Below are 16472 nucleotides of genomic sequence, written 5' to 3' on the forward strand. Positions count from 1 at the left end.
TTGACGTTCATTATCAATGTTAGTAATGTATCGTGACTTATGATTGTTTGATATTTAAGATTTATGAGATTTTTTTTTTTTTTTTTGTTGGTTCAAAAGATTTGTCCAACCGGATCCATGCAACCTTTTAGAAACAGAGTTAAGTAATTAACTTATCTCAGTTAATTAATTAATATATTTAATAAAATATGAGTTATTATATTAATATATATTACCATTTAAGCAAATATAACCATATTTATTTATATTAATTTATAATAATAGAATAATTTGATATATTAACATTATTATCCTAGTTAAGTTTAATGTATTGTTAATAATTATAAATTTAATTTAGAGGAAATAGAAAATAATAGAGAGAAAAAGGAAGGAATTTAAGACACGTCAAAATCGTGGATTGCTCCGGCCCAGAACACGCGGCATGCAGGTTCGCGGGAGCCATCAGAGAAACGCTGCGTAGATTTACGATTTCTCGATGAAATTCAAGGGGGAAGCTAATTTTGTCACTCTAATCAAACCAATCCAAGAGTAAAACTGGTGAATCATCACTAACCCGCCGGCAGGTGCAATCCTTTTCGCGATTCACATTTCCGGTACCGCTCTAATCTTTAGATTTCTATTGTTTTCTCTCTTAATTTCTACTGTTTTTGTTTATTGTTCTGCGATTTGGTTTCTAATTGCGTTTACGTTGCATTTCTTAATGTCGATGGAATTACTTGATCACTTGTCGTTTTGTACATCTTTTGGATTTGAATAGCTGAGGTTTCTGGAGTTAATGCGATTTTTCGACTTTATTGAACATTGATACATTGTGATTTTAAGTTTCTTTCGCCATTAATGTCGGTTATTATATGCGTCTATTCATATTTATCCTGCTCCACTGCTTGGTTTTCTTCTGAATCGCTCTTCTTCTTCTTATTCTCTCTCGAGAGCTTCGGGAGAACGATTGCGAAGTTCGTCCTAGTACGTATGGATGAGCCTGACCGACGGCAATCCTCGTAACTCCACTCTCTTTCGTTTAAGCTTCCTGTGCTTTTCGACTTTGTGTGGATTGGAGTTTCACTGTCTTGGAAATTCGTCTTTGCATTAACAAGTCGCTTCAAGAATTGATCATAATCGCAGAGATCGAAACTTTTAAGTTGGTATACTTGAGATTTCGTTTCAACTATGGGAAGCGTCCACCGGTACTAATGTGTTCTTTTCCTTGTCATTTTTCTATTAGTCCTTTCTGCCGTTCTAATTTATGTGGTCTATTTCCCTTCATATTATCTTCACAGAGGAGGAACTAGAAAAACAAATGACAGTGCAATGATTATATCCACAACGTTAGTGGGAGTGGTCTTTGGATTTTTTCTGGGTGCTTCATTTCCTACAGTGTCGCTAACGAAGGTATGTTATGCTTCTTCAGAATGTTACTTGCAGCACCTTATGCCTACATCCATTTGATACATTTCAATATTTACAGATTAACTTACCTTCAAGCCTTGTGTCATCTCTTGATGTAGCCATTGACGTGCAAAGACCCCCTAGAACCAATTTAACTGAGACTCGTGGATCACCCAAAACTCCCAAGGTATTATTGTTGAATTCCGAAATTATTCTGTAGGCAAAAAACTAACATGTCATGCAGACTTTTTTTTATTCTATTTATTGATGTATTGGCGCAAAAGTTTGACATCCAAATATGATTGTCATGGTTCATAATAAATTGTCAATATCTCTAATTTTCTTTAATCTACCAGATATATGTGCCAACAAATCCTCGTGGTGCAGAGGCATTACCTCCCGGAATTGTTGCAGCAGAATCTGATTTTTATTTACGTCGATTATGGGGTGAACCCAGTGAGGTATATATGATAGTGATGTATGTATATCTTACTATCTAAGCAAATTATCACTGCTCTGGGGGATCTTGAGTTATTATTTTAAGAACGATCTTGGAATAAGTTCTAATTATTTTGGCGTTCCTTCTTTATGTTGAAGTGGCCTCTCTTAAAACAATTTAGAGTTCTAATTTCATTATGAACAGTACCATTTGCCAACGTATATAACTTATTGCTTTCCATTTCAGAAGTCTATTAATCTCCCTAAATTCACGTGTTTTTCGAGGGATGGGGGGCATTGGAGTGTTTTGTTGATTAGAAATAGCCACCCTTTTGTTCAATCTATTTCTGCATCTTATTTTAAATTTTGAGGATCCGATAGAGCCTGACTTGCTGTTTCTTTTTTTAATTAAAAAAAAATTCCATATCACATTTTAACTGCATGTGGAAGGGATTTAAGCCTATACTGAAAGCCCTTAATTGTGCAGGATCTAAATAAAAAACCCAAGTACTTGGTTACATTCACCGTGGGCCTTGATCAGAGAAAAAATATTGATGCAGCGGTGAAAAAGGTCATATATATGGAGGAGTATTATTCAAATTGTTTATACAAATTACAATGTTGTTGAGGCTCATGTTTTCTCGTTGTATCAGTTCTCTGATGATTTTACAATTGTGCTTTTCCATTATGACGGTCTGACTACTGAGTGGGATCAGTTTGAGTGGTCAAGGAATGCAATCCATGTCAGTGTCAAGAAACAAACAAAATGGTAGATGTGTTGGTATTTTGTATGATTTGGGTTATTTCATCCTGTATAATTTCTGTTGCAATTGGAGCCTGATTCTTGTCTTGCATTCAGAACGCATATTTAAGAAGAAGATTCAATTTTTGGTTTTCTTATTTCTTTCTTTTGCACTTGAGGTGGTACGCAAAAAGGTTCTTGCATCCTGATGTTGTAGCTGCATATGATTATATTTTTATATGGGATGAGGACCTTGGAGTTGAGCATTTCAATGCGGAGAAGTAAGCATATTTTTCTTTTATCCTGCTTGTGATGTTTGGTTCAATGGTCCGATGCTATTTGTAATAGCTTTCTCTTATTGATTGAACAATAAGGTATATTGAGTTAGTGAAAAAACATGGTTTGGAAATCTCCCAACCTGGACTTGAGCCTAATAATGGACTGACATGGCAAATGACAAAGAGGAGAGGTGACAGAGAGGTTCATAAGTAAGCTCTTTTCGTTTCTGCTTTTTACTTTTGGGTGGTATATTAGGTTCTCACTTTTCATGTTTACGTTGGATTCTGACATGCACATTTTCGATGGTGAAATAGGGATACGGAAGAGAAAGCGGGCTGGTGTAGCGACCCTCGCTTGCCTCCTTGTGCTGCGTAATTCTCTCTTACACAATTATGTTTCTCCCTTAGTTGGATATGTAACAGAGAACTTTGAGGGTGGACTTAAAAGTAGTTCATCTCCGGATGTTTCTCTACGGATTTGAAATCTCTTCTTTCATGAAGTCTAGTGAATAGAGTTTAGAACTACCGACTGGTGTCAATCTAGTCATATGGTATCCTTACAAGTTTTGTTCACTGGTTTCATATGTTACAGGTTTGTAGAAATTATGGCTCCTGTTTTTTCTCGTGAAGCTTGGCGATGTGTTTGGCATATGATTCAGGTATACTGTAACTACATAAGAAGATAGGGTTGCTCAATATAAACTTGCATATATGTGCGACCTCAAGTATTTTTTATTTCTAGCCACATCTTATCTAATGAGTTAAATTTACTTGTAGAATGATTTGGTACATGGATGGGGGCTAGACTTTGCTCTCAGAAGATGTGTAGAGGTCAGTAGTTCTCCTCTGATATTATTATTCATTTTGTGAGCCTTTCGACTGTCTTATATATATTATGTGATTTTATCTGTTTTTTCCAGCTTTATTGACTTGAAAATTCAGCTGTCAACCTAAGCTTCACTTTTAAATCACCTTAAATATGTATAACCTAAATTGAAGTGTACGACACATGTGAATATAAAAGATAGTATGAGACCAACTCTTTTCTTTTGATGGGTTCCCGCAGCCTGCACATGAGAAAATTGGCGTAGTTGATTCGCAGTGGATTATTCATCAAGTAATCCCTTCTCTTGGGAATCAGGTGAGATGTTTCTGCATGCTATTAATTGTGAATGAACTCCATTCCGTTCGATTTCATTTCTCTGACTGCACATGAGAGTGTGCATGCAGATGCAGACACTCAAATTATGTGTTGTTGTCTGTTTCTTTATTTTTCGTTGCTTTACCCTTTTAAACTATTAATCTTTTGAAATATTTTCCAAGATTTGGTATTTTATATTTAATTATCTATTTACTTTCAGGGCTATTCTGAGAACGGGAAGGCTCCATGGCAAGGGGTAAATATCAATGATAATTTCTTCTTTTCTATGCATGATGATCTCTAATATATTGTTGGTTCCAAAAGACCAACTGAAGTTGCAATCTGTTCCTCGTCTTGATCCTGCAGGTGAGAGCAAGGTGCAGAACTGAATGGGCTGAGTTTCAGTCTCGGCTTGTGAATGCGGACAAAGCATATCTCGATCAGATTAATAAGACGAAACATTTATAGAAGGGACCACCCTTCTGTTGGAGTTGTCACGGTGATTATGTACATGTCCTCTTCTTACCTTGAGGGCTTATTTGATGGGTCCTTGAGCGAGATATCTCTCTGATACATTTGTTGTAGAATTTTTCATTTTGTTTACTGATAGAGAAATAATTCATATAAAAGCGCAATACACAGCCACAGTCGTTTTCCTGGTTTCGTTCTGTCTAGTGTGTCATGTTGGGCTGATAGGGCAATATACCAAAAGTAGACTTCAGAACAGGAGCCAAGATACCGGAGTTGTTTTAGGACCGAAGTAATATGAATATGATACATCCCTTTTGAACTGTTGCTATCTAACTTTAGGGATAGTAATTGGTATCCTACCTATTGAGTTATACTCAAAATGTGATTGGTTTGAGTTTGGTATGGATTTTAGCAGTTTTTTTTTTTCCCTTCATCGTTTCATTTTAGTTGGAATGTCACGAATCCTGGTGAGATTATAATGTAGAATAGTAATCTACCACCAGAGATGACGATTGACGTCAAGTCGAATGATATCCAAGTTTTTCGCCATAATTCACGTGGATTTAGTGGACCATTTGTGAAATTATGTCTTCGCTTGCATTGTATGTTCTTTTATTGGAGCAAATATTGTATGTATGTATTACTTGCGATCTTTCACAGGTTATGGAAATAAGCAATCCGGCCTCGGTATGTAATAAGAAAGATGCTAGGTTATTTTCTTGAAAGAGTTAGATAAGATGTCAAATTTTGGATGCCTTTTGGGTTTAATTCTGTGTGGGATTCCATAACTGAGCTTGAAACCAAAATAAGAGCACCCTTCCTTAGAGGCTTAACAATGCTATGTATGGTGGGCGATATTGAAAGGAAAGGAATTAGCTTTGGAGTAAGATCCAAGGTTCCTCACCTAACAATAATGGAGTTTCCAGAAAACCCAAACTCCTTTTGCTTGCATTTCTAGACACCTATCTCTTTCTCTCTCTCTCTCTCTCTCTCTCTCTCTCTCTTCCACAAGTGAATGTTCAGTTCACCATCCTTCCTTGTCTACTAAGACTCAATATTGAAAAGTTGTACTCGGCGATGGAGAACCTCGTTGACTTTGCTGACTGATCACAACTCATGCGAAAACTAAGTTTGTTTAGTCATACATGCTCGTGCATGCATGTTTATTTGCTTGCTATTCTAGCCGACTCATCCCTATTCTAGGCTAAGTCTTCCGGCTTGACCTTGCCTCGACTTTAGGCCAAGATCCTTCAGACGTAATGTCGCATCTCATCTCGATTCCTAAGAACAACAGCCTATGTGTTGGTGAAAAATGGTTAAAAAAAAAGGATTTACAGTGGTGGTGGATATAAATGAAGAAAGGAAAGAAATTGAGTGTAATGTAAAGTCAAATCTCTTAGAGGTGAGGGATGTGTTAGTCATTTCAGAATAATTTGAAAATGGAGGCCTTGAGGTTGAGGTTGAGGTTGAGGCTTTGCTTGCAGTGGGAGTCAAATCATAAGGAGGCCTTCTCCAAACTCCGCCATCTGAAAACCAAAATTAATTTAATGGAATCTTCATTCTTTTAGCGGTAGGCACCAACCAACCTTTCATTTCCCACCAAAAATATAACCCACCATAATCCTATAATTCTTCTTCAAGCTTTCCATCTCTCTGTGACAATCTAAACTTGTCGCCCATAAACACCTATTCAATCAACTTCTAGCACCTCTCAGATCTTCAACGCACACTTGGTTGTTCTTTGATTGTTTGTTTCTTTGTTTCTTTGTTTCTTTCAACCATTTTCATCACAAATGGGAGAAATCTCAAGCTTCCAATTGGGTGTCATTGGAGCACTCTTCCTATCAGTAGCTTCTTCTGTCTCCATTGTTATCTGTAACAAAGCTCTCATGAGCAACCTCGGCTTCCCTTTCGGTGCGTACTTTTTCCCTTTTCACGTTATTATCTATCACCTTAATTGTCATGTTAGTGTGATCTCTTTCTTTCTTCATTAGTTGAGTTTTGTTCAAATTGACACTTTTGTTTGTGGCAGCAACTACTCTGACTAGTTGGCATCTGATGGTCACATATTGCACCCTTCACGTAGCTCATCGCTTAAACTTGTTCGAGTCCAAACCCGTCGACACAAAGACCGTTGTGCTCTTTGGGATGCTCAATGGCATCTCCATTGGGTTTCTCAACTTGAGCTTAGGATTCAATTCTGTTGGATTCTACCAGGTTGAGTTTGATTATGAGTTCTTTGGATTCTTCTTCTCTTCTGCCAAGCTGACATATTGTTTTTGTTCTCGTTTTCCTCTGCAGATGACAAAACTTGCAATCATACCATTCACTGTTATGTTAGAGACTATTTTCCTTAACAAGCAATTCAGGTACGAACTTTTTCTCCTCTGCCTAATCACAAAGAAGGGCTAATTTCTCACTTGGGTTCTTGTTGTAGCTCAAGGATCAGGCTCTCTCTCTTCCTCTTGCTGGTTGGAGTTGGCATTGCCTCTGTCACTGATCTTCAGCTCAATCTTATGGGAACTGTTCTTTCTCTCTTGGCTATCATGACAACATGTGTTGGTCAAATTGTATCCTTCTGAGATCCCACATTGGTTAGAGAGGAAAAGCGTTTCTTATAAGGGTGTAGAACCATTTTTCCTAAAGACACGTTTTAAATCCGTGAGGCTGATGACGATATGTAACAGGTCAAAACAGATAATATCTACTAGTGGTGGGTTTGACTATTACAAATGGCATTAGAGCCAGACACTGGGCGGCGTGCCAGTGAGGACGCTGGGCTCTAAAGGGGGTGGATTGTGAGATCCCACGTTGGTTGAAGAGGGGAACGAAGCATTTTTTTATAAAGAGTGTGAAAACCTCTCCCTAACAAACGTGTTTTAAAACCATGAGGCTAACGGCGATACACAACGGGCCGAAACGGACAATATCTACTAGTAGTGGGCTTGGCTGTTACAAATGGTATTAGAACCAGACACCGAGCGGTGTGCCAGCGAGGACGTTGGACCTCAAGAGGGGTGGATTGTGAGATCCCACATTAGTTGAAGAGGGGAACGAAACATCCTTAATAAGAGTGTGGAAACCTCTCCCTAACAAACGCGTTTTAAAACTGTGAGGCTGACGGCAATACGTAACAAGCCAAAACAGACAATATCTAGTAGTGGTAGGCTTGGCTGTTACAAATGGTATTAGAGCCAGACACTGAGTGGTGTGCCAGCGGGGATGTTGGGCCCCAAGGGTGATGGATTGTGAGATCCCACATTGGTTGAAAAGAGGAACGATACATTCCTTATAAGAGTGTGAAAACCTCTCCCCAACAGATGCGTTTTAAAACCGTGAAACTGACGGCGATACGTAACAAGCCAAAACCGACAATATCTGCTAGCGGTGGAGTTGGGCTGTTACAATCCGTTCTCCTCACACTCCTTTCCGTTTCTATCTTCATGTTAGTTTTTCCCCTTAACTTGATGTTTAAAACAGCTAACAAACACTATTCAAAAGAGGCTGAGTGTATCTTCAACACAGCTGCTGTATCAGTCAGCTCCATTTCAAGCAGCCATTCTGTTCGTGTCTGGCCCCTTCTTAGACCAATGTCTCACCAACAAGAACGTGTTTGCCTACAAGTATTCTCCTGTAGTTCTGGTTTGTCACTGTCCACTGCTTTCACTACACTCTTCTTTCATGACACAGAAAAATGAGTGTGGTATTGAACCTGCAGGCTTTTATCATCCTTTCATGTCTGATATCTGTCTCCGTCAACTTCAGCACATTTCTGGTGATCGGAAAGACGTCACCGGTGACATATCAGGTGCTTGGCCACCTCAAGACATGCCTTGTTCTTGGCTTTGGCTATACTCTTCTTCATGATCCTTTCACTGAGAGAAACCTCATTGGAATTCTAATAGCCATTGGTGGAATGGGATTGTATTCATATTTTTGTACCCAAGAGAGTAAAAAGAAGCAGGGTGACCTCTGTTTAGGATCTTCTCAGGTACCTCCAAGTTCTTGTTTTTTCTTTGAAAAAAACACTAACCAAAGGCCTTGAAAGTTTTAAAAAGTTCTCCAAATGTGTATTTTGATGAACTGGGTTGGTTTTGTTTCAGATCAAAGACAAGGAAACAGCAGCTCTTCTGGCAGGAGTTCATCAAGATAAACAAAGCCATGAAGTGAAGAAATCAAGCAAGGATTCTGTGGTTTAAGCAAGTAAATGGGATATGCACAGGGAGTTCATCATTATATGGTTTAAAATTCTTTGAATAAATACCCCATTTTGGTACTCATTCACACCATTCATCTAGGTTCATACTAAACTCACACGTGCATGTTTAGATTCATTTCAAATCGTTAGTCTTAATCTTAGTTATCGATCTCTTTCATATTCAATATAGAAACGTGATAAAAAAAAATGTGCTTCTGTAAATGTAATGAATGTATATTTAGCTTTGAAGTATGGTTTACCATATGTATTATATTCTACCATTGTACGCAAATATTTTGTATGAATCCCAGAAACCTTTATTACTAGCGATTGAGGATTTAGAACGCTTTATTGTAGGCAAATATCTTGTATGATTGAAATTCAGGAGTCATGGAATGAGGATCTAGAAATCTTTATTACTGGCGATAAGTTATGGTATGGAAAAGAAAGGATCGGGGTTGCTAAACCTAAACCTATATACCATGAGGTGTAAAAATTGAGAAGGCCCAAATTTGTGTGTATGGGGAGATAAGGAGCGTGGAATTGGAATGGGAATATTGTATCACGTGGGTTGGCAGTGGCGTGGAACCTGCAGGGCTGTCTGTAAAGCTGTCGGCGTAGGCGGGCCACACAAATTTAGTTAGGCCCAATTCAACCTGTGGACTCTGTTTTTTCTTTTTTATTTTTCTTTTCATTTGCAATTATTTTTTTTATTTTTTTATTTTTTTATTTTTTTATTTTTATGATTCGAAAAACTCAGATCAATTCGACCCAATTGGTATAAATATTTAAATAAATGATTCAAACAATTTGAACCAATTCAATCAAATAATTATTTAATAAATAAACAAATATCTCAACCCAACTCGACCGAACCTACCCAATCGAATACAAAAGGCATTTTGTTAGGGTATAATTTAAATGGAATTTTGTAAATTTTTTGTAAAATAAAAATAAAAATAAAAATAAAAATCCACTGGAATCTGTGCCAACCCAAAAACTGGTTGTTTGTTGTGCGCCACATCATCATCTGTTTTGATGACAAGACAAGGATTGAGCAATAGTTGTGAGGAAGATTGTCGAATTCCTTGCTGTGATGCGACATGTCGGTAATGACGTTGCTACTTCACCCAGCACTCTCTCTGCAGCAGCTGCAAGCTTCAGCTCCTTCTTTAGCCCTTCTTCCCAAACAGCGTTAATGGCCATGAATTTGTTCTGTCGCAAAGCCTGTCGGTGTGGTCGTATTATCCCATGTTCCCCAAAACGCCTGCCTTCCCTTCTTTAATTGCTGTTACTTTGCCCAAATGCTTTGCATAAACTCACCTTCTTACCTTGCTTCCCTCGTGTTATTGTTTAATACTCTCAAATATCACGTTGGTTAAACACTAAAACGAAGCATTCACGCGTTTTAAAATTATGAGGCCAATGATTATAAGTAACGGATTAGAGCGGACAATATCTACTAACGATGAACTTTGGCTGTTATAAATGATACTAGAGGTAGACACCAGACGGTGTGTCAATAAAAACGCTAGCTCCCAAAGGGGTAGATTGTGAGATCTGACGTTGGTTGGAGAGAATAATGAAATATTTCTTATAAGGATGTGAAAACTTCTCCCTAGTTGACGCTGGCTCCCACGGGGGTAGATTGTGAGATCCCATGTTGGTTGGAGATGAGAATGAAATATTCCTTACAAGGATGTGAAAACTTCTACCTATGCTGGCTCCCAAGGGGGTGGATCATGAGGCTAACGGCTATACATAATGAACAAAAATGGACAATATTTACAAACAGTAGGCTTGAGTTATTACAAATGTATCGGAGCGAGACACCAAAATTGTGAAGCTGACGACGATTCATAACTGGCCAAAGCAAACAATATCTACTAACGGTGGATTTGAACTATTACAGGTGATTTCAAAGTTGGATACTGAGTCAATATGCCAGCGAGGAAACTAGCCTCTAAAAAAGACGGATTGTGAGATCTCGGCAACTAGCTCATATATATAAAATGGATAAAATATAAAAATTACAAAATGGAGTAATATTTTTATTAATTTAAAATAAATGGTATTTGTAGAATTGTAAAATAATTAATATAGTTAATTTAAAAATAATTGTTAAAATTAAATAGTGCAGAAGAGCATATAATACACAAGAATAGTAAAAATTTCCAATTAAAGCATATGAATATTAATTATTGGTAGAAACAATCAAATTTTCAACCATTTGTTTTTTTTTTTCACTTTATAATTTCAAGTAATTAATATAATGCAAAAATTAGAAATGCACTACTTAAATAGCTTAAATAGACTCTTCAATTTAATTCTTTGTGACCAATTAATTAAATATCTATAATTTCAAATTTAAATTTTAATTCTTCCTATTTAAATATTATATAAAAATGACATTCTTAATGAATGAATATTAAATTATCGAATTACTTAAATATTTGTTGAGGTAGAATTTAGTCTCGTAGATTTAGATAAAAACTCAAGTTGAGAAGCTTCAGCGCCCTAAGGCCTAGTAGGCGATCGATGGCTCGAATGAATTAAGACCCATTAGGGAGGAGGAATTAAAGGTTGGGGTCAGCTCAACCCAAACCCTTTAAGAGTTTGCCTCTCGAATGGTCAACCTAAGACACTAGAGGTCGGCTTAGCGTGTTTGAAAACGATGTTTTTAGAATTAATCTAGTTTCGAATGGTCACTACCTATAGGGGCCGCTTGGTTTTACTCGAGAAAATAAATTTAAATCTCAAATAGTCAAATGTTTGTTGGGATGTTATTAGACAAGTTTAAGGCTAATCTAAGTTGTCTCTATTAAATTTTATAGAGTTATAGATACTAATTATATAAATTTAGAGTAACATTATCAAAATCCTTACGGTGCATCTAAAATTTTCACTATTTCAATATTAAATAGAAAAATTTTATATATTCAAATTGATGGGCCAACTCGAAAACTCGAGGACCTAATTGTAACAACGATTCTATAATTTATAATTCATAGTCAATATTGAAAATTTCCTAAAAAAAATAATTTGAAATATTTGAAAGTAGGATTAAAACGGGTAAAAAAAGAAAATAGAAAGAACGAAAAAGGAAATAAATGGAGTTATTGAGACAGAGCGCGTAGAGAAAAAAGACGAGGTGGGAAACACGCGCTAAAAGTATGAAAAGAAGAATAAACTCAAAAGAGAACCCTCGAGGTCAAAGTTCAAATATAGAGATATAAACTAAAAAAAATACATTTTTTTATTTTTCGGGTTCTTTAAACTATATTATAATTATCATATAAATAAATAAAAATTATTCAATGAGATCGTCACACGGGTACTGTATAACACGGGAGATTATTAATATTATTATTATTTTATCTTTGGGAGTAAAAAAAAAAAGGGGGTTAAATGAAGCGGGTAAAACAGTAATTGTCTCGTACTTGTTGATTCACTGTGGCGTTTCTCTTGTAATCGCGCGATACGAAAGGAAACGAATCCAACAAAGGGCCTCATTCCTCCTTCCTCCTTCCTCTGTTTTCTTTCACATTGTTTGTTTGGTTATTTTGTTGGTTTCCTCCGACCCTGAGAGACCCCTCACTATTTGGGATCTAAACTCATTTCCACAGATCGCCGCCGGATCATCGTCCTTCATTCAATCTTTACCCATTCAGTTTCTTTTCTTTTTCACGAACCAACGCTTCCGCCGCCCTCGATTTCACTGTGGATGGGTCTTTTCTTCTTCCTGTTCTTCCATCTGGGTCTGTTTTGAAATTTCATTTTCTGGGTTGTATTTCGATTATGCAGCTGAACACGCTGAATCTGAGCGTTTTGGGTTTGATTATCGCATTCAGACTCTGAGCTCTTGCCCTGTTCTTCTTTTTCTTTTGCTACTCTTCGAATAGGCGAATCTGTTCGTTCTTTTCAATCAAGGAAGCTGTATTTTCGGCGATTTTAAGGTAACATTGAATCCCGATTCTGTTCCTTCTCTGTTGTGTTCATTAACTTTAATTCCTTTAGTCTCTTTCGTCTGCTCAGAAATTAAACACCCAGAATGTATAATGTCGTTCTGCTTTGAAAAGCTCTGTTTCTCATTCGTTTTCTCTGTTTTTCCCCTTTTTCAGGCATTCAAATGAAAGAAGCAGAGAAAAGCTTAGATCCTCAACTATGGCATGCCTGTGCGGGAGGCATGGTCCAGATGCCTGCAATTAACTCCAAGGTTTTCTACTTCCCTCAGGGCCACGCCGAGCACGCTCAGGCCACCGTCGATTTCACCTCCTCACTCAGAATCCCGCCTCTTATTCTTTGTCGAGTGCTCGCTGTTAAGTTCTTGGCTGACCCTGAAACGGATGAAGTTTTTGCTAATGTAAGTTTGGTTCCACTGGCGAATAACGACCTCAATTTCGAGGAAGAGGGGGGTTTTGGGAGTAATGGATCGGATAATAACATGGAGAAGCCGGCTTCCTTTGCCAAGACGTTGACCCAATCCGATGCTAACAACGGCGGTGGATTCTCGGTTCCGAGGTACTGTGCGGAGACGATATTTCCGCGACTGGATTACACGGCGGATCCACCGGTTCAGACGGTGATTGCTAAGGATGTTCACGGTGAGGTTTGGAAGTTCCGGCATATTTACAGGGGAACACCTCGCCGGCATTTATTAACTACTGGGTGGAGTAGTTTTGTGAATCAGAAAAAGCTCGTCGCCGGCGATTCTATTGTTTTTCTAAGATCCAAAAATGGCGACCTCTGCGTCGGAATCCGGCGAGCCAAACGGGCAATTGGGTGTGCCGCCGATCACCCATATGGCTGGAATCCCGGCGGTGGAAATTGTTTCCCCCCATGTGGTGGATTGACGATGTTTCTGAGAGACGAAGACAACAACAAGTTGAGTAGAAAAGGGTCTGTAAGTTCCAGTGGCGGCGGTGGGAATTTGAGGGGAAAAAGCAAAATAAGGCCGGAATCAGTGATCGAAGCAGCGGCGCTTGCGGCGAGTGGGCAGCCATTTGAGGTGGTTTATTACCCTCGTGCCAGTACGCCGGAGTTCTGTGTCAAGGCCTCATCGGTGCGAGCTGCCATGAGGATCCAATGGTGCTCTGGTATGAGATTCAAAATGCCATTTGAAACAGAGGATTCTTCTCGAATCAGTTGGTTCATGGGAACCACTTCCTCTGTTCAAGTAGCTGACCCAATCCGTTGGCCTAATTCTCCATGGCGGCTCCTCCAGGTCTCCTTGAAGTTCCTTTCTTCATCTTGAAAACATTGGTTTATGATTGTTCTTGAATTTTTGGTTTATGATTCTTCAGGTGACATGGGATGAGCCAGATTTGCTGCAAAATGTGAAGCGGGTTAGCCCGTGGTTAGTCGAGCTCGTATCGAACATGCCCGTCATTCAACTATCACCATTCTCGTCGCCGAGAAAGAAGTTTCGACTGCCACAGCACCCAGACGTTCCTCTCGACAGCCAATTCCCGCTGTCGTCGTCATCGTCGTCGTTTTCGAGCAATACCCTTAGGCCAAGCAGTCCCATGTGTTGTTTATCTGATAACACTTCTGTAGGCATACAGGGAGCCAGGCATACTCACTTTGGAATATCTTTATCAGATTTCCATCTCAACAACAAACTGCAATTGGGGCTGGTTCCATCCAGTTTTCAGCAGCTTCATTTTCACTCTAGAATTTCCAATACAGACCATACTCGGAGCTCATCGGCGTTGCTTAACGGGGAAAAGACCGGTCCGAAATTGGAACGATCCGATTCGGCGAAGAAGAAGCATCAGTTTGTACTCTTTGGTCAGCCTATACTTACTGAACAGCAAATCTGTTGCAGCTCTTCTAGTGACATTCATCAAGTTTCTCCAAACAAGTCAGACACGGAACTCGGCCTAGACATCGGTCACTGCAAGGTATTCATGGAGTCGGAAGACGTGGGTCGAACGCTCAACCTTTCAGTCATCGGCTCGTACGAAGAACTATACAGGAGGCTAGCCAACATGTTTGGAATGGAAAAACCAGACATTCTTAGCCATGTCTTGTATCAAGATGCAACAGGTGCTGTGAAACAAGCTGGAGACAAACCATTCAGGTATCAACAATTCTGGTAGCTTGATACCATCTTCACTTGCATTGCTATCAACTTATATCAACTGTTCTTCCTTGTGGCTTCAGTGATTTCATCAAAACAGCTCGAAGACTAACGATTTTAACAGACGAATCGGGTTCCGACAAGATGGGAAGAAGGTATGGATGAACTTCCCATGCATTTCTTGCTGCCATTTGTGTGTTGGAGAAAATAATGGATGAACGTTGAACATGATTTTGTAGGACATTGATGGATGGCGTCCTAAGTGGTGAGAATGGACGACTAGATGCCTCAAACAAGACTGGTCCCTTGAGCATATTGGCCTAGCCCCTGCGCCTACCCTTTCCTGATTGTGTAATGATCTACAGAATTCTGCTTTGTTTCCTGGGAAAAACACTTCCTCGGATATTCAATCATTCTATCAATCATGTTCTTGTCTTACTATGTTTGTCTCATCAAATGCAAGTACTGTCTATAACGTCTAACTGGATCTAGTTTGATGCCTATGATGTTATGCATGTTTTTCTTTATATCTTGATAATGACTTGAGGATCGACCTATGAGATTCTACGTTGATTGGAAGGGGGAATGAGTGTTAACGAGAACGCTGGGCCCTGAAGGGAGGTGAATTGTGAGATCTCACATCGGTTGGGGAGGAGAATGAGTGTCATCGAGGACGCTGGGCACTGAAGGGAGGTGGATTGTGAGATCCCACATTGATTGGAGAGAAGAACAAGTGTCAACGAGAATGTTGGGTCCTGAAGGGGGGTGGATTGTGAGATCCCACATCGGTTGGGGAGGAGAATGAGTGTTAGCGAGAATGTTGGGCCCCGAGGGGGGGAGAATTCTGAGATCCCATATCGATTGGAGAGGGGAACGATTGCAAACGAGAACACTGGATTCTAAAGAGGAGTGGATTGTGAGGTCCCGCATCAGTTGGAGAGGATAACAAGTGTCAACGAGAACGCTAGACCCTAAAGAGGGGTGGATTGTGAGATCCCACATCCAATTAGGGATGAGAACGAAACATTCTTTATAAGGGTGTGGAAACATCTCCCTAACAGACACGTTTTAAAAATCTCGAGGAGAATCACAAAAGGAAAAGTCCAAAAAAGACTATCCGCTAGCAATGGGTTTGAGCTGTTACACAACCCAACTTTAAAGAGAGCTCAATACTCAAAGATGTCACCTGGCCGACAATTTTGCTCGGTTAGATGTACAAACTATCTTACCTTTTCGATCGAAAGACTTTTCAACGGGTTATTATAACCAAACGAGTCATAAATGTGGAAGCTTTGCACATGGATTGGGCAAAGGAATTAAATGCAACCAAATCATGGTCCAGCCTAAGCTCAAGCTAAGCTAAGCTAAGCCAAGCCTATTGCACCTGGTGACATTTTCCACAGCCTACTCATTCTTCAAGAACATTGCCATGGCCCCTCTGTCTTGGGGGGTCGGTTTTGAAATTTAAAAGTAGAGAAGGGCTTTTGTGCAAATCCCAATAAATAAATAAATAAATAAAACACATTAATATAATTTAATTTGACAGGCACACGTGCGATTGGGGCAACACTCACGTGCCCCCGTCCACCATTTTATGTCGCCGTTTTGGCGCTTGTGCTTGTCTGATGGTGCCAGCTCCCTCCTCTTTTTCATTCACCATAATTAAATTAATTAATTAATTAATTAAGCTTAATCTTCATTAATTTTAATTATGCTTAGCTTATATTAATGTAACA

At 38.9% G+C, this 16472-nt stretch overlaps 3 protein-coding genes across 3 annotated transcripts; all 3 read left to right on the forward strand.

The window, feature by feature from the left end:
* Positions 1-344: 344 nt before the first annotated feature.
* Positions 345-4777, forward strand: LOC111777201. The gene is made up of 15 exons (XM_023656680.1): positions 345-593; positions 933-1184; positions 1278-1389; positions 1466-1573; positions 1743-1847; positions 2312-2395; positions 2478-2593; positions 2746-2847; positions 2941-3054; positions 3160-3216; positions 3437-3503; positions 3622-3675; positions 3911-3985; positions 4206-4241; positions 4352-4777. The coding sequence occupies exons 2-15, from the start codon at positions 1168-1170 to the stop codon at positions 4451-4453; spliced, it is 1149 nt and encodes a 382-aa protein (XP_023512448.1). The 5' UTR covers positions 345-593; positions 933-1167; the 3' UTR covers positions 4454-4777.
* A 176-nt stretch (positions 4778-4953) lies between these two features.
* LOC111777203 (UDP-xylose transporter 1-like) lies at positions 4954-8980 on the forward strand. Its single transcript, XM_023656681.1, has 7 exons — positions 4954-6370; positions 6489-6673; positions 6758-6825; positions 6894-7026; positions 7937-8098; positions 8175-8447; positions 8560-8980. Exons 1-7 carry the CDS (start codon positions 6250-6252, stop codon positions 8653-8655), a joined length of 1038 nt encoding a protein of 345 aa, XP_023512449.1. The 5' UTR covers positions 4954-6249; the 3' UTR covers positions 8656-8980.
* Positions 8981-12167: 3187 nt separating this feature from the next.
* LOC111777204 (auxin response factor 10) lies at positions 12168-15237 on the forward strand. The gene is made up of 5 exons (XM_023656682.1): positions 12168-12610; positions 12776-13878; positions 13958-14736; positions 14820-14891; positions 14976-15237. Exons 2-5 carry the CDS (start codon positions 12784-12786, stop codon positions 15058-15060), a joined length of 2031 nt encoding a protein of 676 aa, XP_023512450.1. The 5' UTR covers positions 12168-12610; positions 12776-12783; the 3' UTR covers positions 15061-15237.
* Positions 15238-16472: the final 1235 nt, after the last annotated feature.

Source organism: Cucurbita pepo, chromosome LG16, assembly GCF_002806865.2.
Source record: "Cucurbita pepo subsp. pepo cultivar mu-cu-16 chromosome LG16, ASM280686v2, whole genome shotgun sequence".
Taxonomy (NCBI): Eukaryota; Viridiplantae; Streptophyta; class Magnoliopsida; order Cucurbitales; family Cucurbitaceae; genus Cucurbita; species Cucurbita pepo.